At 39.2% G+C, this 20,495-nt stretch overlaps 1 protein-coding gene across 2 annotated transcripts in view; it reads left to right on the forward strand.

Annotated features, from left to right (window-relative positions):
• Positions 1–912: 912 nt before the first annotated feature.
• LOC146312092 (vinculin) overlaps positions 913–20,495 on the forward strand; it is a 36,189-nt gene continuing 16,606 nt past the window's right edge. For both annotated transcript variants that reach the window (XM_084740251.1, XM_084740252.1), the window contains exons 1-3: positions 913–1,274; positions 17,175–17,245; positions 20,035–20,185. In XM_084740251.1, coding sequence (XP_084596377.1) covers positions 1,107–1,274; positions 17,175–17,245; positions 20,035–20,185 — 390 coding nt within the window. In that variant the 5' untranslated portion in view covers positions 913–1,106. The remainder of the gene's footprint in view (positions 1,275–17,174; positions 17,246–20,034; positions 20,186–20,495) is intronic.

The following is a 20,495-nucleotide window of genomic DNA, read 5'->3' on the forward strand; positions in this document are numbered from 1 at the left end:
ACTAGTAAGGATAATGAGCTGTATCTTTTAAATTAAACTAATTTTATTCACTCAGTGCTGTTTATGTTGCTGTTTTTTAAATTGTTCTTCTTCTACTGTTGCTGCTAGTATCGTTGGAACCTGTACCCACTATCCATTGCATACTGTAACACTTAAAGTTTTGAATGCTGCTGACAAAAGTAATTATCCCACAATTCATCATTTTAGTTCATAAAGGGTGACAGTAGAAGTGCATTACTGTGTTAGCCAGCTATTAACTCATAGATATCCATGTGCCTGTGTGCCCTATATAGAACACTTCTGACTATTTCATCATTAGAGATTTAGCTATTATTAGGATCTTATATCGCATTTGTGTCTGGCCCACGGCAGCCAGATCGATTTCTCATGTGGCCCCCCATGAAAAATAATTGTCCACCACTGTTGTAGAGGGACATGTTTGCATAGATTGTAACAAATTGTTGTGTGATGAGTAAACATCAAAAATAATCATGAAAGGACATTTCATTATCCTCTTTTATGGATATATGTGGGATGATCACTTTGAAGTTTATTTATAATATCTTGTTCTAGTTTTCAGAGAGGTCTGCATTCTTATCTTCTATCAGTCTCAGCTCCAGTTTCTGTGCCAAAAATCTTGTCTGACTCGTTAATTTACAGCCGCTGGAATCTACTCCTCACAAACAGTAGACACATATTTCCCTTTTTAGGGCATGAGAATCTATTACGTAATTTAGGGAGCACTCGGATCTCTAGCAAACTCGCCTGTGTCGAAGCGGGAGGTGCTGAGACAGAGCGGCATCCCGATAGTCCAATCAGACGCCATGGAACTCACCCTCTCGCTCGATGATTTGTCAGAAGGCGGGGAAAGTTGGTGACGTTTTGGCTGCTCGCGCTCTCTCTGTGGCAGGCAGTTTTTTTTTTTTTTACGTTGATGGTTTCACGGGAGTAGTTGTAGTCTTCATACCGGAGGGTGAAACTGTCCTGGAAAAAGAAAGCTATCCGGATTGTTTCAGGCTTTTGTAGCGGGAGTTTGGGAGAAAACTGCCTTGGGTGGTGGGAGATTTACTTATTTTTCTCTTGGATAGTGGTCTAAAGTTGTCACCATGCCGGTTTTTCACACGAAAACGATAGAAAGTATCCTGGAGCCGGTGGCTCAGCAGATATCCCATCTGGTGATAATGCACGAAGAAGGTGAAGTTGACGGGAAAGCTATTCCAGATCTGTCGGCGCCGGTAGCTGCCGTGCAGGCGGCTGTTAGCAACCTTGTTCGGGTGAGTAACTTTCCTCCTTTTGTAAAATTGTACCTGGTAAAGTGTGCCCAAACTCGGCGGGTGCTGTGGGCTACCTGTCGCTCTTTGTCCCACACGGTCCGCTCGAATTAACTCACTTGAACGGTGCAACACAACACTTACCCTTATTAGCAACCTCGCTCTGTCACATGTGTTTAATAGAGAAGATGAATGCAGGCTATTAAAGTTTCTTGAAGTTGTTTGACTCGGGGCAAAGGGCAGTGACGCCCTTTTCCCCTTGAAAATATGCCCTGCCTCCTCTGGAGCTGACTGCCATATCCTGACGTAGGCACCACTGCCAGTGTGAATGAGCCAGGTACTGGAGCAGGCTACAGTGGTTCCTTTTTCATTTAATTCAATTCATCTGATAAAAACAGTTGTACTAGTTGTCATTGAGTATGTCTGTGAATGACAATATGAATGAACCTCATATACAGAGTGTTTGATTTCAGGAACCTTCCATATAGTAGGTGGGGCAGTTAATTGTACTGTGTATCATTTGCAAACAAAACTTCCAAACAGGTCTATATAGTATGGCTGCATTATTTGGTTGAAAAAAAAAAAAAAAAAAAAGTCATATTGATTATTTTAACTGAACTTGGGATTGCGATATGCGGTATGATTAATGGATTTATGATCAGTCTTGCATTACACTTTTCATGTGCACTGAATAAAAAACTAAAGTAACTAAACTTAAATCTTGATGGTGTGATATTTATTGAGGTCTGTACCAAACAAACACATTTTCTTTCGTCTGCAGGCCAGGTAATTTATGCAGCTCTACAATACCTCAGTTATAATGTTGTTTTCTCATACATTTTTCCTTTTTCAGAAAATTGCAGTTTGGTTCTGGTTTTGTGTTTTTATTGCGTTTGCGATTAATTGTGTCACCCTACTGTATAGACTACACAACTGCCTGGGACAGTTGGAGAAATAATTGATCACTGAGTGTGAAGTCATAAATGTGATATGTCCGTTGAAAATGCTTTGCTAATGCGATGGCATTCGATTAGATAGGACTAGGGAGTAGCACCATCAAATCAACACCAATGCTGTCCAGTTATGTGTGCACAAGTGTTAATTTTGGTCCGGTGCAGGGCTGCACAGTTAATTGAAATTTTATCACAATTGCAACATGGCCAGATGCAATATCCAAATCACAGAGGCTGCAATTGTTTTGATAAAGGAAAAATGTGTGACTAAACAGCATCATAATGATGTACTGCAGCGATGCCTGGCCTACAAATCTTGTTCTCCAGATATGAGGAAACATTTTTGTTTGGTAAAAACCGCCTGATAAAATGTCACATGATTTCAGTAGTTTTTTTTCTTCAGTGAAAATGAAAATTGTGAAGCAAAAATGATCACTCACAGTAATAGCGAATCACATTGTGACTGCAGTGGGATCAGAATAATCGCAATATTGTTTCCTTTTTTTAAAAAAAAAAAAACATGTCTTGCAGCTTTAATCCAGTGTTGTGCTGCCTTCTGACACCCATTGTGTGACCTGATAACAAATCTCAGCTGTCAACAAAGGTTGTGACCCCATTTTGATAGCATGGATAGCAGCAATATTCAGTCAGTGGTAGAGATACTCCAAATGGGAAATTTACATCATTATTTATTATTTTGATAATGAAATTCAAGCCAGCAAATGACTGCAATAATAATATCTGATTTGACAGATTACATCAAAACATTTCATTTCAGTTTTTAGTTAAAATGCTTAATGAAAGCCACAGTATATTTGTATTTTTTTAAAAAAAATGTACTTCACTAGAAAAAATAAATGAATATTTAAAGAGTCAGAACTGTTGATGTCAGTAAGATTTGCTTCTGCATCTTAACCTTTCTTACCTACAGGTGTTCAGAAAACTACAGGATATGTGCTTTTTTAAATACAAAAATGACAAATATTGGTTGTCTTATTGGTGTCAGCCATGACAAATGGGTAATTTTCAGTTATCACAACAGCTGTGAGATCCATTTTGTGTATCCCTAATCAGTTTTGAATATTGTGGGCTTCTTTGTAAAGCCAGAAATCCCCACTGCTTGTTGTTCGAACTGTGGCCTAGAACCTACAACCATGAGATTTCACCAAAAGGCTTTTGAGAGAACCTGCTAACCAACAAACAAGCGAACTGAACTAAAAATATAACCTCCCTGGTAGAGATACAGTAGCTGTAATTTTGACCGGCTCTTGACGCACTATGGCAACTGTTCATACATCATCATATCTAGTTGGTGCCCACAATGTTTTTCTGCCCACACCAAGCAATTAAAATGTCTTCGGGGCTATTAATTATGCATTTCTGACTGTCTTTATAAAACTTTAAACTACATTCACCTCTTGACCAGATGTAGCTGTGGTTTCAAGTATATTTAGCATCAAAAACGACCTAACTACAGTGGTGTTCCTCAGCGCTTCATTGTAGCAGTCATGGGAACAAGTAAGGAAATGACAATGTTGCTTCCTCAAATTTTAGCCTCAAACACAACCAATACATGGAAAGTTTCTTAGAAAAGAAAGACTGAGCTGTCAGATATTGTGGCTTGTAGAGAGAGGAAGAGATAGAGATTAAATGAAGGCAGCCTTGGTTCCTGTGTGGTGTTTTCACTGTCAGAGCCCCTGGCAGTTGTTGAGCGATAAATTTGGACAATTGCTCTGGCGTCTCCTGTCAGCAAAGGAATTCTTCATTTAGAGAGATTGCCTACCATTGGCCTGCAGTTTATTTAGTAGGGTTTATGGTGCGTAGAATTTCAAGCTAGTTGACTTGCCTTTGTTTATCCTCAATGCCCCCTCTCAAACTATAGGTCTGTCTGTACCCCATTGTGCACATAATTATCTACACCCACAAGGCTTCCTTCCTCTGAAGGGCATTAGGAGTCTTTAGATGGTGTGTTATGTTTATGTTTTAAACTATAGACCTGAACCTATGATAATAATTCCTTACCCAATTATGTTTTAGAACTACTTTGAGAAGTGATCTGCATGTAATGCATGATGCATGTTATAGGAGTGCATGAAAATATTGATACACTTAAATATTGGATATTATGTTCATTTTGTGTTGTGTTTAAACTCTGGACCACTAGATTACAGTGTCATCTATCGTCACTGTTACAACTGCATACAAAAGTAAACTGTTTAATTTTATGCAGATTTTATAAACCCTGAGTAGCGGTATGAATCGTATTGCCAGATTTTTGCCAATGTACAGCCCTAGCATGTACTAGTCTGTTCTTCAAAGGAATAATGATGGGTATATGATGTGCAGGAAAATTAGTTACACCACTCCTAGTTAAATTGTGCTCCATAAGACAAAATAAAACAAATATTTTTTTAAATATTAGAATTGAAAGGTAAACTTGCAGTCATGAGGTCACATAGAAGTAACAGTCATCTCTGCTGCTCCACAGAAGTTTTTAGCGTCTTTTAGCTTTTCTTTTGGGCTCACATCAACTTTACACTTTATTAAGTAAATTAAACCTAAATAAAGCACATGCGGCAGTTTAAGAGCCAGATATTTTTCTTAGGAGCTGTTGAAAACCAAACTAGAAATAATCAAGTGGACTCATGACGTAAAATAAATGCTAGTGTTGCTAGTTGTCTGATAGATGTGTGAATAGGCAAATGTTTGCTAGTACTTCAGAGCTGGATGCCTATCATTATTGGTGTTGTTTGCCTCACAAGTACCAAGAAAATCAATGAATACATCTTTTTACGTCGTTTTATCCCCATAATGTGAGCCCTTACCAACACAACGTTACAGTTCCACAAACATCCTGAGGCCTTTTAGTTCAACATTCTATGGAAACAGCGAACAGGATGTGTTGCATTCTTCATTCAAGGTTTGCATTCTTAAAGAAGTCTCAGAAACACAAGTGGCGGACTATGGAAAAAAGAAACGGAACTGAAAATTTTGGAGTGAATGGAAGCAGGAGTTTAAGTGGCTCATATATGATGCATCTAAGGACCTAATGAACTGCGGTGTATGTCACCAGTTTCCTTAACTAGCTGTGAAGTGTTTTTCATTGGAATCAATGTCTTCAGTACATGCCTCATTGCAATCAATGAGAAAAGTGAACAACACGAGTGTCAAAGTTAAGAAGCTGCATTAAGTTTTGTTAAAATGCTTTTGTTTTTAAGTAAATCTACATTTGGGCCACTTGGGTACATTGGCTACCAAATTTAGGGGCTTGGTGGCCTATGGGGCAAGCACTTGTAATTAATTTAACATGAATGCAGCATTTGTCAGCATCTCCTGACACGTGAAATGTCCTGTGTGCAATCTCAGCTTGCTTGGGGTGAAATGATCCAGCCTCTCTGAACATGCTGAATTGTGATCAGATGTTTCCAACAGTGGCATGAATGAATGGGATAGGCCTGTAATTATTTCCAGTTGCTATAGCAACACTACAACATGGACAGTGTTATGACTTCATTGAAGTTAAGGATCAGATGTAATTTCTTCTGGTTTCAATCCCACTAGTCCCATGAGTCATACATTGCAAAGCTCAAATGAGAAAATAAACACACTGTGTGGCTCTTATCTTTTATTTCTTTGTTACTACTGACAAAGAATTTTCCCAGGAAACAGGACTGGTTTTTTTCTTGTATTTACTGTCTAGGTATTGCTATTTTGCCCATGCAAGTTTTTATTTTCTTTGAAATTTTGATTTGTAGCATTTTCAATTTTTGCACCTGTTAAGAGACCTTCATTTAAGTGAGTCCGTTAAACGAAGTAAACAACCCTAGATAGTAAATTACTGTTAAGGAAAGAATCATCCATGGAAGGCAAAGGGATGAGGCTCTCTAATTGCATTGCTCTAGACATTCTTGGGGCGGGGCTGTGTCAGAGGAGAGCAATTTACCTCATTGTTTGTGTTGCCCAGAAAACCACATGTTGCGCAGACTTCCTCCATCCTGAATTCTGTTCAAACTCTCTTGAGCCAGAAGCTTAAACCCAGTTAATCAAAGTGGATTTTGTATAACAAATGATTGTACCTTTCAAATGACATGATTGTTGCAACAGGTTATTTTCAATTACTAAACAGAAGAAAAAGAAGGTGAGGTTTAAGCATGTTCTTGGCTGCTTAAGTCTGTCCGAGGTGATCTGGTGTACCCACTGTGATAAATGTGTAGACCTTTAAATTATTAATTTCACAGGGCCTAATCTTATTATTCCAGATTCGTGGAGGTAAAAGTGCAGCCCTTTTAAACTGACCCAGTACTTTTAGGGGTAGCATGACCACAAACCATTGTGAGTCAAATATGTCTGGTCTAACCGCAACCCCTCGCTAGTGTTCGGCATCTCTGACTTCAGTCTTTTCTGATTGAGACAATGAGCCAGACCTCAATTAAAGATGAATGTGAGGAATGTGAAGAATGTCCAGTGAGCAGGAATGCATCCCTGCTCAGAGGGGGGTTAAGCTGATCCCTTTACTGAAATATTGAGTAAGATTATCAATTAACAAGGCATCCCTGAGAAAAGCCTGTGCTCACATGACCGTTCACATCAGCATCACTTTTGTCTGTGAAATTCGTCTGACCTATAATGCAGACTGAAACTGGTTAATGTATTTAGCAGTATGTGGCTAACCATAGACGATGAACTTGTGGCTAAATGTTGCATTTTGCATAGTGTGACTGTATTTAATGCTTGTGCAATAAGCAAGCTTTTTGCTTATTGCACAAATGGCTTGTGCAATTATAACAAAGTAAGAGAAATACTCTAACTAATTTCATATCAGTGTTCTCTTCAGATGTATATGAAAAGAGCTAGATTTATGCTCGCTGTGGTGTGTCCGGTGCAAAACAAAAGATAAGTCATATCCTGTGTCAGCTCGAGTGCAGAGGCTCCAAAAAGTGTCGCAAAGCTTGGTCATACACCTCTGGATTTTTGTAACTAGTACGCCCCAGTGCGAACTGCACCTATCATTTCAACATGGCTTTTTAAGAGTAAATTAAAGCACTTTCAAGATATCTTTACAAAAGATTCCAGACTCTCAAAGCCCTTTTCCTCACATCTATATTATTGTAAATGCAATTACAAAGTCCTTCATACTCGCAATACTGTCACTTTATTTTACCAGTTGTTCATATTAACTTTGATTTTAAGTTTTGATTATGAGTAAGGGATCAGCAGAGGACCTATCTAGCTATGAATGACAAATATGACAAAGGGATATTTTTGGTTTACATGAGTAATTGTGTATTTTGGGAACTTGATTAAGATTACCATATAAGGAACAAAAGTCAACACCAAGCGTCAGATGCCAGACTTCTCAACTTGACATAGGAAGCAGTTTGTTATTTTTACAGCTACATGGCATGTCATTTAGAGTTGTGTTCACCTGATGACTTTAAGGCCATTATTCACTCTTTCGTGTCTTTGATCTTTACCAACTCCTCCTAATAGAAATATAAAGCTCTTTAGCTGCTGCATGTAGCTGCAGCTGCATTTACATGTTGATAGGATGCAACAGCCTCACGATACGGCTGTATTCCCCATCAAGGCATCTCTCTGCAGGAAGACAATGGACAGAACATGTCATCCTGCATTGCCTTTCAAATTTTTAATATTCATAAGCAGATATATTCTCCTGAGCAGTGGCGAGCACCATGGTCAGCGGGAGCAACCATGTTGGATAATGATGTTCCTCCAGTTATTCACAGAAAACTTTGTTTGTACGTCCTCTAGCATTTTGGAGAATACTGCAATGAACAGCACGTTGAGCATAAATAAGACTTTATACACCTGGTGCCTGGGATTGTTCTAGATTTGTCTCATATCTGTCTGGATTAAGTTTGAAATTGATGATGTCTTTTAGCTGTCCACATCACAGCTAAATAGACAGAAATGTTTGTATTGTAATTAAAGTGATTCTGAGAGTCGAGAGATGTGGACTTGAGTCAGATTCAAGTTACAGATTTGATGGCTTTAACTCATGCCTTCACCTGGACTTGAGCCTTTTGACTTGAAAATATTGGGTAAATATTTAAGATTAAAAATTATGTTATTTAAAAAGTGTGCCATGAATCAATATATCTCTCTTAACCTTCACTCCTTCCTTCTCTAACCAACTAATGTTAACACTATTAATTTTCAGCAAGTCATCATTTCCATTTTCTTTGCACCAATCCGGCAGCATCCACTCAAGTTGCAGGACAGACCCATGAAGAACTAACATTACTAACTGAGCTCCAGTTGAATAAAAAATAAGACTGTTTTGTTAACATACAAAAAATACCTATGCTGTGGTCAACAAAAGTATACAGAATCACAGACTGAGACACAACAACTTTGTTCAATATTTGAAGTTGCACAGACAACGGTAAGTCACAGTTCTGTTGTTAAAATGTCATTACATTTGGCGAAGAGTACATAATGACTTGTTTAGGACTTGGGGCTTGTCAGTCTTCAATTGGGACTTGATTCTGGACTTGAGTGCAAAGACTTAGACTTAGACTTGCAAAACATTGACTTGATCCCACTTCTTTTGAGAGTTTAGATATTTTCCTACTGAGGTAAATGAAAAGCAGCATGCTTCTTTCTGTCAGCAGTCATTCCTTTAAGTTGACGGTACAGGCCCGTTTTACTTCAGGCCTGTTGTACTTCGTTATTTTTATAGCTCCTTTTTATAGGCATGGGATAAAGAAAAGAATGCCAGTGATGTACGGACCTGGAACGGATGAAGTAGTAAGAGTTAGTCTTCCTGTTTACACAGGTCACAAGGCTTGCACGACTTGTGGAGACACTCCTGTGTGCACATCACTCAGTAGCTGTATAGTCGATCTTTGGATGAGAAAAAATTATCTTACATCTTATGCCATCTTGTTGAGATTACACAATACTGCTGTGCTTGTGCAACATTAAGTAATGCAAATACTGGAAGTTGGGCTCAACGGTAGTCTTTGAGCTGTGAGTTGTGTGAAGAAAAAAGACACAACATACATCTCTACAGAAAACTTCAGTCGCACACTTTGAAGCATTGTTAGTCTTCAGCTTCTTAAACGCTGAGAGAAATAAAGCAGATACAACATGAGGACGTTTTTAACTACTAAGCTATGATTAGATTTGATGAGCTCTTGAACAGTCATTTCAAACACCTACTTCTTTAATCCTGTACAGATGGGAAACAAATGTGTTCATTAACTAAAGTGCTTAACGGCGTACAAAAGAAAACGTTTCCTATTACCTGGTACTGCTGCTTCCTGCAATTTGTCAAGGGAAAGCATTTCATGCTGCTGACTATTTTGCTCTGTCATCTTGGCAACAAGGATCATAGAGTCTGAAATGTTTGTGTTGTCTCTGATGAAAAGAGATCAACTACAGAAATGCAGTATTTTGTCATGGAGTCATAGTGCTGCACCTGTAGCCTATTTGTTTTTTTTGTCAGACAAAAGTTTGTCAGGATAGGAGGCCACGGAGGAGATGTGTTGAATTGATGAGGAAAATACAGGAAGCCAAGTCAGGAAGACCCAGCAGCTGCCGGCCCCACTCAGGAACAGGAGTGTGAGCCAGTGAAGGGAAACCCCTCTCCATCCCTTGGCAATGAGACGTTTATGACTGCAGACCATTACAAGGAATACAATGCAGTAGAGCTGCCATTTTTTCCAAAAGTTTGTGTGATTGTTATGAAACACCTAATGTGAATGCAACCCATGTTGCAGCTTGCTTCTGTTATAATTTGCATTTGGCAAAGATGGCAAATGGTCTTACATTTATCTAGTACTAGACTTGGAATAAAAAAGGTGCCAATTCTCTAAACCAGAGGCTTGCACACCATGCACTTTTTGCATTATTTGAAGCACAGATAGTATGCAAGAAGTAGACATATAAGGTTATGAATTTCTAATTTGTTAGCCTATATGAAATACTAATTTTAATTAATATACACAAATTATCAAAAAAAAAAAATCCTGATTATTTTGTATGGACTGTGAACATTTATATAGCTAAAAACCATTAGGCTAATAATTTCTTTCTTTCTTAATTTTATCAGAAAGGGCTATGTGATGTTGTCCTCTACTCGCCAACCCTCAATAGATACAATAAAAGTAATCTTTTGTTATCTCTGTTCTTTGATCAGTTGTTGTCCTGGTGGGAACAGCTCATCCACGATGAGCTTTATATTGACTCACTCCTCTTTTTATGAGAAGGATTCACACTGATGAGTGCCCCTCCCCAGTAACACTGTATGAGCTGCTAAGCTTCTGTAACATGAGATAGATAGTTGTGATATATTTTCTCTGGCTCCAGGGCCTGTTTTGCCACGTCTAAGCAAGCCTTTTGATTTGTGACTTTCATCACCTCTGGCACTCCATGTGTAGCCACTTCCTGAACCAAACGGATAAACCATGTTAGACACCAAGTGACAGATGCGTGATAAAGGCGTTGACCTTCAGTGCAACCTCCCTACTGACCCTCTGAGTCATTATTAGTAAAAAGTCATTTGATATCTCAGAGTGCTGGTTCTGAGACTATTGATCAAGAGTAGCTAATGGAGTGCTGCGCCATCAATTTGTGTCAGCATGTCTCATCAGATTGCAGTACATAGTCACTTAGAGTTTAAATCGGTGTCTGAGTTGCACTGGAACTAAACCTCTGCAGAGTAACATAGAGTTTATTTGTAGGACATTGCTAAGGGCAGCGGTGACAGTGCTTGCCAGAATTTTTCCGTCATAGATCTTAGTGGTCACCATGACTAACACAGCATTGTGCTAAAACTACCCAACATGTGAAAGGCAGGCTGTGTCTTGGCAGCCTTGAGGCTTTCAGAGTGGCCTTTCTTCTCCCAGCAGAGCGATGGGCCGCTGTCAACAAAGCCGAGTCTGTTCTAAGGCAGCAGCCACTTTATCAACCTACTTCACAACACAGGGTTTCCACACAGCACTCTTGGATGGTAAAAAGGGAGTGTCATTGTTTCCACTCCAGACATAAATGGCAAATGAGTCTGTCAGCGTGTAGCATGGGGTGTGACAGCTTGGAAGAAGATGACACTGAATCGGTGAAAGGTTTTAAAAAGAAGGTGGAAGTGAACAACTGCTCTTCCCTAAAGCGGTGCGCTACAGTCTATTCAAGGAACAGGATATTTGTGTTGTGGTTTGGCCGTGGTCTTCTGCTGATTAAGAATGAATTGACACTGCACGTCCTCACGTCATCTTTGACTCTCTCCCCCGTGTTTCCTGTCCTCTCTATCAATGACCAAAGAAAGGCAAGATGCCAATAAAGAACTAGTGGTTTGAGTCCTTCATTAAACAAAGCTTGAAGATGGCTGGATCCAAGTGTTCTGATATGATTTGATGTTTTTTTTTCCTGTTTTAGATCATGGCAAATTTAGGTCCAGACAAAACATGCAATTTGAAGATGTCATCCTGGACTCTGGGAGCTACAGATGGCCATTTCACTCATTTATGCCCCTGTTATGTACGAAAATATATATGTACGTTTCAAGCAATGTAACCATCAGTGACCACATACTTCCTTGAATGCTTTACACTGGCAGGGGTGGTCAGCAATGCATCCACTAGTGGTTGGTACTCATGAGTCATAAGTTTGTGACAACAATAACAGCGGCCACACTAGAGGAGCTTGTAATAATGTACCTCTTCAGAGAGAGACAATAGCAGAGGTTGTGCTGTCGATGGTGGTGGTCTGTGTGGCAGTTAAATACATGTGGACAGTGAATTCTTTTCACTGACTTATTGACTTTAGGGTTTTTAAAACTTCTTTGTGTCCTGTGGTCTTGTGTTGTGCTTGAACTATTGGCTACACTCTTACAGTAGGACAGATGAAATGAGTGCAGAGTATGGACAGAAAGCTCTGTTCTTATCCGAATGTGAATCGTAACATTTACCATAAATCAGCCTTTAGATGCTGTAGAGTTAACTATTAATCTTCTAAACCAAAAAACCCAACAGATGACTTAATAGTTCATGCAATGTCAAGTTGCAGTCCTAATGTCAAGCTCCAAAATTTGGACAGAGGCTGAAAATAGCGAGGAAGGCCAGGCATCATGAACTGCTTGACAACAACAGTTATGAACTTGGGTCACAGTTCTATTTTTGCAGTGAATTGTTTGGATCGCTGTTTGACTGCAGACTGTTTTTGAACTTCAGACAGCAGGAAGAGGCTCCGCAGGGAGGGGGAAAAAGAAGACAACAATGATGACCTGCTAAATACTTTACCAAGAGCCCCAACTTTGGGGGAGAATATGACTCAGCAGTCGTTAAATGCAGCCTTCCCACATTGTTGGCCTATAGTATCGTCTCTTCTCTCATTTGTTTGGTTTAGGTCATGTCTAAACTTGACTTGATCTCATATAAATCTTAGCGCTGTGCTAACAGTTCTACTTTGAGATTACACAACCAAGTTTACAATCAGAACTGCCGTTGGTGTCCTCTAAAGTCAGAATTATACTGTGGCTGCAAGTAGGGGTATAAGAAAACATTGATACACTTGAACATTATATTTTGTAATACAGTATCGATTCTCAAAATCACTGTTTAATGGTAGTGATACATGCAAAGATATGTGGCTATGGCTCATTTTGTTTTTGAGTTTAAACCCCCAACTGCTAGATAGCAGCACTGTAATTTATCTTTACTGTTCTTTTTGCATTAAAAATGGAAACATTTTTTACATCTCAGACTTTATTCATATGGTGGTGTTTTCTATATACCATGACAGTTTTCTTGAAATTAGCTAAAATAAATAGTCATTTATCACCTTGCTTATAGTATTGCAATATATTGAATCATTAACTCCTGTATTGTGGTGCATATACACAGTCCTAGCTGAAAGTAGCTATTTTCAAATTCAATTAATCTGAAAAATTACAAAAACAAAATTAAATAAAATATTATTACAAAGTGCATGCATACACTTATGTATATTAGCAAGGTTTTTTTAAGGTCTTTGTGTTACTTCCTCCCCCCTCACATATGTTTACTACCCTGTCAGTGGCCTGTACGCCTGGTCTGTAGCCCTGCTGCCCTTTAGTTGAACGGGACAGACCAGCTTTAGTTGTTGCTGTTGGCTTTTGTTCAGAGGCGCTTATTGGTGGAATGTCAGGGTGGTATATGTCTGCTGCCACTTCATTCTGAGATGGACAGCCTCTATTAAGCTCCAGTTTTAGTTTGGCACAACCTTTGGCCCTAATTTATAACCCCTCAGTTACTCCAGAGTCCCTCTGGCCCGGTGAACGAGAGTGAGGAGATGTATGTCTGCTCTGCTCTATTACAGCCTCCACGTCAACCACCTGGAATGGGTTTTGCTGCCTGTAGTCAGACATGTTGACAAGCTCCCTGCAGCATCAAGGCTACATCCCAAATCTACAATATAATTCCATTAGAGCCTCTTGATTATGTTTTTACTAATTGTTTAGGCCCTATTCAAAGATACTTTATAGACTAAAGTGTGCCAATAACAATTGGCCTTTCCTGAGCCCCGCCCCTTTTTGCTCTATGCTCCAATGACAGTTGAGTTTGATAACTCTGTCAACTCTGTCCTTGTCCTGTTTGTTGTCCTGCTAAGTGGTAGGCTTATCTATGTTGAAGAGCCACATTTTGAAGATGTGAAAAAGATGTTGGAGGACCTTTTAAAAGCAGTATATATTCACATCTTAAATTCACTAATGTTAGCTAAATGCTAGCTAACTTACTAGCTAATTTATAGCAATCATTTCCTAGCAATTTGATAACATTAGTTAGCTAGCTTGGCAATGCTTGGCTAACATTTGCTAACTTAAGATGTGACCCTAGATCTCTCTTTTACAGGAAAAGGCAAAATTTGACTGAGGTACCGTGATTGCTTAGCTGTTATTGGAGGACAGAGCAGAAAGGGGCGTGAATTATAAAGGGTTTGTTTTGTCTGAATTTCTGTCCATTAAATTTACAATGATATAAATGATTTAAACTTGTTTAATAAATTACTTGCCTAATCAACTTGCTGCTTCAGCATTCATTTCCACCTTGTATTGTTTATGATCTGTTGCCTAAACCTTGGCAAGTTTATGGCCTGTCACTTAGCAGGTACAAGATTGTGCCAGGAGGTTCAGCACAGTGAAACATGTTGAAAACATTATATATTGCTAAATTATGTGTGTGACAGTGAGGTAATCCCACATATAGTTATTATTTGTTGTAATAATAATGTAAAATGTAGAAGAAAAGATTTAGCACATCCCTATGGGGCAGGGATGCAGCCCATTTAACCCAGTCAGCGTGATCCGTGTCCCGGTATGAACGCATGTGATCTCTCACCCATGGCAGCTCCATGTGGGTGAGTTGTGTCTCCCTACAGAGCTGAGGTCATGACGGGGGAGGTGAGTCATTTTGGCATTTGAGGGAGAGGAGGCGTTCAGCTGCTTTACACATTATAACTGTACTGCTGAGGCCTGGCATCCCCCCAGCAGCTGCCTTGTTGAAATAATGGTTCACTGGACAACTAACAACAGGACATCAGTCTGGAAAACTGCATGATTAAAGACAAAACTCCCTTTGGTGGAAAGTTGTTACTCATGCATATGACAAGCTATTGATGTTCAAAATGTTGCATAAAATCTTGGGAATTAAACATTACTGAGGCAGCACAACTGTGACAAGTCCTCTGAAACTTCATGCTGGAGCTTCAAGTGTTGACTGATACAAAATCCTCATGACTGATGAACTAGTCATCAGGGTTGGGTGGGGGGTGGGGTCTTTCCTGTCTCCACTGGAGACTATTTGACCACACTTGGTGTTGCCTTTGCCACTTTTGAAATATGATACAGTAGCTAATTGGATTGTCAATAATAAAGAAACAACATGTAGCATCTTTCAATAAAAAAACATGAAAATATAATTGATGAAATGGTGCTAAGAACTCCACTGAATTCATTCGTTTTTATATCATCACATTTATACCATGACCACTTATCAAAGGAAAAAAGTGAAGCTGTGCTTTAAAAGTTTGTTTGTTGTCAAATTAGCACTAAATTAAATTAAAATCACAAGATGAAGTGTGAAGCAGCAGTGCTGTTTCTGTGACTCTGCTCCAGTTTAATGTGCACTGTTTCAGAACAGAGGTTAGCCTGTTGAATATCTGAACTATATTTGAGTTGTGACTGAAACTACCCAATGAACCAGAAACAAGCATTTCCTGTTTAAGTAATGTACAGTAATTCTGAACATCTTTCATCTGTGCTTTCAGCAGACTATACTCTGAGACATCCAGGGAAATAAAAATGTCTTTACATTAACAAAAGCCAGATTCAACAGAATATGTTTTCAGTCAACAGTCAGAATAAGTGATATATTAATAATATTAGTGCAGTCATCTGAAAGCAGATAACATGTCTTGGTTGCATACTCAGCCATGATATGTAACATGATCACAAAATCCTGCAATCAAATAAAGACAAAAAAGACATCAAAGAATAATCATATGTATCCAAAACCACTGTTAGTGATGTTCTAATGTTCTAACGTTGTAAGCTTTCTAGAATTTTCCAACCAGCCATCGTAAAGCAGCGATCAGCTCTCCACTCATGCAGGTGTCCACTAACCCCACCCTCTCCCTTAAACGTTCTATTGTTGTCCTCAAAGACAACACCCTTCATTGACAAATACAGTCATTTTACGTTGCAGATCACATTAAAAACACTTATAAAACTCACCAAAATGGCTTGGCTAGTCTGTGGCCAATGGTTGATTGATAATATATTCATCCAGTTGCCCAACCCTAGTCGCTACAAATGAGTTTGATTCAAACACTTAGTTTCTAGGTTGTCACCATGTTCACCTGGTGGACCCATCATAGTTTCCTCCTCCAGCCCTATCACAACTCTAAATTGTTGTATAGCATCCGTGTTGACACTGAAATGGACTAGTGACCTGCACAGGGTGCCTTTGATGTTTGCTCAGTGCATGCTGGGATAGGTTCCGGCACCCAGTGACCCTGAAAGAGATGAAACAAAAAAGAACAAATGACAAATGGGTGAAGTCAGTTTGAAGTTTACTGGAAAAATCAAATTGAGTACCTGATTTAGAAAACAAATTAGCAATAATTCACTTGTCCCTACTATGTTATTTGTTGAATTATGTCATTCCACATGTAAAATAATAAGAATTAGGGCTTCTAAATTAAGAAAATCTGAGTTACAAATGTCATGTTATGTTAATCAATGCTTTGAAATGTCTGTTTTGTGTCTTGTTGTGTGGATTCAGGCAGACGGAAAAGACCGTCTGGACACCAGAGGGAAACAAATAAACACTCAGATGGAAAGGCAGGATGGCAAAAAGAAACATGCATGACTATATGTTCTATGGTTATGCCATATTGTTTACAAAAATGGAATAAAATATATCAATAAACTTATTTCTTGCCTATTATTTTATGTAATTATTATAGTCATGCATGCAGCTCTCTCTTAATATTCCATGGAGAACTTTAAATTAATGTTAATGCCCTCCAAAATGTAAGGTCATTCATTCCTTTCAAACAGCGATAGTGAAAGTAAAACTACACTTTGTGTATCCTGTGTTTATGTTTGTTGTTTTGCTAAATTGATGAACTTCTTCTTGGAGGAAGTAAAGTTAGTGTGGCATTGGCAGACCACCAGATTCAAAAATGAGAACATGAGCTCGGCAGATTAGTATGGTTCCCACGCTAGAACTACTGAACTGAACTGCTTTAAATTTTGTCATGGAGGATAGCAAAAAGTTAAAATAGTGTAACTTTGGATGGTTGTGTCACCTACTGTTATCCTTGCTGGTATTCTGTACTAGCCTCATCTAATTTTACCACTCTGCTCTCATCCACTCATCCACCTCTTTGTTTCCTTGAAATGTCTTGTTTTAAGTGAATTTTACTCATAAAAAAATCTGTTTTCCAGGTGGGGAAGGAAACTGTACAGACCACAGAGGACCAGATCATGAAAAGGGACATGCCACCAGCTTTTATCAAGTAAGCACAGAGGGATCTCTTTGCAGACCTCACTTTCATACAGTGACAAACCTCTCAATGTAGATAAAAATACTTCTCTCTCTACAGTATGTGGAACCCACTAGCCTCTCTTTGGCTCTCTTTCTCTCTTTATCTGTTGCAGTAATGGCTGGTTGTACCCAAGCAAAGGTCAGATATGGCATGTTAAGTGCCTCAGAATCTTGCCCTGGTGTAACACAAATACTTTTTTACACACAGAAGAGTTCCTTTACCCTCAAGGAGAACGGCCACAAACTCATTCTTGTCCTCATACATGAGAACCACTGGCTGCTGTTGCTTTTGGTTTATAAGTGCACAAAAAGTTTCCATATGATGTGGAAAAGGGGAGATATGTTTTCAATCAATGTATTTGTTTGACTCACTCCACATCGGCTAAATCATTAACTTGTGCCCAGCTGCTGTCTGCTCATATCACAGTCTCTCACCGATCCTTATTAAATGAGAGACTACAGTCGAGGGAGGGAGAGGCGGGACCTGGGAGCCCCCCAAGGTCAGGGATGAAACGCATTGGCAGGCGCAGGTCATCAGGCTCAACACATTTGGCGCCTCGAAGTCACATCGTCACCCTGTCGTCATCCATCAGCACATGTGCTGGAATGCGTCTCCTTCACTAAATATAGTGTCTGTTGGGGTCCGGTTAATGCATGGCTGTTTCTCGCTGGTGCACGCTGAAGGACACTGCTGGCTGGCTCTGCAAAGACACACACACTCATGTCAGCCTTGATGTCATGCACATACATTAACCTTTATCCTGCAGGAGACTTGCTCCTTCAGAAGAATGGAAACTTAGCTCCTCTTGTTTGGCCCCATTGCAGCGCCTAAAGATGTGGAAAATAATGACATCCCTCGTTACCGCAGCAACTCTGGGACAGTATACTGTGGGAACTAGAACATGTGTCGGTCCTTGGCTTGTTGCCTGTTTCTATGTGCAGTCTGGCTGTTATGATACAATGCAGGTGGCATGTGTAACGCTGAATCAAAGGACTAAGCCTGCAGTTTTTGCTGCTCTGCAGTTCACTGAGTGCATCACACCCAGGAGGCAACTATGAATCATTGACATTTCTGTGGAAACAGGGGTTAAATTGGGCCTGTGCCAGCTGGAATGGAGCTCCGCCTCCTGAAGTCCAAATCACATCCTGAGAACTAGTTACCTTCTCTGCCACAAAATAGAAATCATGCTGCAGATGTGCACCAAGTTAAAGTCAAGTCAGTTTTGTTTATATAGCCCAAAATCACAAATTTATCTCAGAGCTTTACAATTTGCAACACATGGTACCCTCTATCCTTGGTACCTAAATCATTAGGTATTTTGGGGTATTTAAATAAATAATGAATAAAACAGTAACTGTACAGGGAAAAGAATTTGATTTGTGAACAACACTCCCTTGGCACAACACATCCATTTACCCAAACAAAAATAAACATACAGACAACCACAGCTGACCACAGAAGATGTATTCTAAACCAATAGTTGCCATCCTGGAGGTCAGGGACCCCACAAGTAGTCACAAGATAAATCTTGTGGGCCGGGAGATGACAGGATAAGAAAACAGAAAAAACATTATGTTTAATTTCATCCTCAAATCTTTGTTGCTTTTTTCTTGTGATTCACGTCAAGAAGGGATGCAACAGTTTGTAAAATTTGCTCTGTTCCTTGAATAGTGTAACGGAAAGTGTGCATCATTTGTAAGAAGACCCCAAATTTCTTCCCCTATGTCCCAATCACTAAAGAATTCTCTAAAAAAAGTGTTAGGCTTTTTAACAAAAATTCTTAAGTCAGGGTTTTCTGAGAAGATTACTTTTGAAGCTTTCAACTCAAAATCTGACTGAAAGCCAAGTACTATTTCCTAGGTCAAGTCTCTCGTCACGGCATTAACAATACCACATCGCATACAGTTTACAGTTTGCAAAATCATTGTTATCATGTCTCAATAATTCCCCAAATAAATCAGCAAATCCCTAAAAACCGTTGTTGTATATAGCAGGAGACATTTCCTCCATAGACTCCTTCTGATCCTGTAAAAGTATCTACAATATGTCTGCATGATTTGCTTACTAAAGAGCAAAGGATTGGTTTTCACACAAGCCGCTTATCGCACACACACATCTTGTGATACAGTCACACAGGAAGGAAACTACTGACAATAGTATTAGGATGCCTAAGATCAAAGCTGTTGTCATGGTGTTTGAACTACCTGTGAACTGTAAATTTTTCCAACAGACTTTTCAGGTCACGCTTCTTTTGAGATGAAATATATTCAGTTTTGCCACGTCTTGGTTACTTTTGATTAAACCTAGCATCAGTTACAGCCAAATCTAATCAGGTTAAGTAATTTCAATCCTTAAATTAATAAAAATAAATGCATGAAGTTATGGTTTTAGGCTTTGACTGTAGGTGTAGAGAGGACTACCCTGTTCGTAATTCCCAATTTAACCCCTGGATGTAAGATGCTATAAAAATTTTTCATTGGGCATTTAGAATCCATCTGCTTTCACATTAGTATTTTTTTTTAAATGTGACAAAAAGCCCATAAAAAGAGGAAATGAATCAAAGTCATGCTTAGACAGCAGCTACTGTATGTTATGGCGAGCTGTATCCCAAAAGCTTCCATCTGTTTTTGCTGTAGGCAATTTGCTGTTTCCATGTGTAATGCCCATCTGGCTTGTTAAGGGCTTTGTATCATCAGCATGACTTGTTTTGAGGATGTTTTTTACTCGTCTTTATATCAATCATCTCTTGCTTTCCACAGAGTGGAGAATGCATGCACTAAGCTGGTGCAGGCTGCCTCCATGCTGAAAGCTGATCCATACTCTGTTCCTGCTCGAGATTACCTCATCGATGGCTCGCGGGGCATCCTCTCTGGTACCTCCGACCTCCTCCTGACCTTTGATGAGGCTGAGGTATTCATTAATTTAATCTTTCATTCCTTTTTTTTATTTGACTTTACTGAATAAGGTGGTCAGAATTCAGATTTTGTTACAAGAAAGACATTGATCAAGCGACACTGCTGTTTATCTTCAGTTTTAGAGGTATAGTCTAAAGAGTGCTGCCAGGAAAATTTATTTTTGTATGTAATCTTTACAAATGAACACTACTTTTATTATTTTTGGAGTGTAAATGTAATCACCAGAAGTAAAACACTAACATAAGGCTATAAATGAACTACACCATGGTTGCATGACTTCCCCTCACCACCAGTAAGTGACATGT

The sequence above is a fragment of the Lutjanus erythropterus genome, chromosome 17, assembly GCF_056507025.1.
Source record: "Lutjanus erythropterus isolate fLutEry1 chromosome 17, fLutEry1.hap2, whole genome shotgun sequence".
Taxonomy (NCBI): Eukaryota; Metazoa; Chordata; class Actinopteri; order Lutjaniformes; family Lutjanidae; genus Lutjanus; species Lutjanus erythropterus.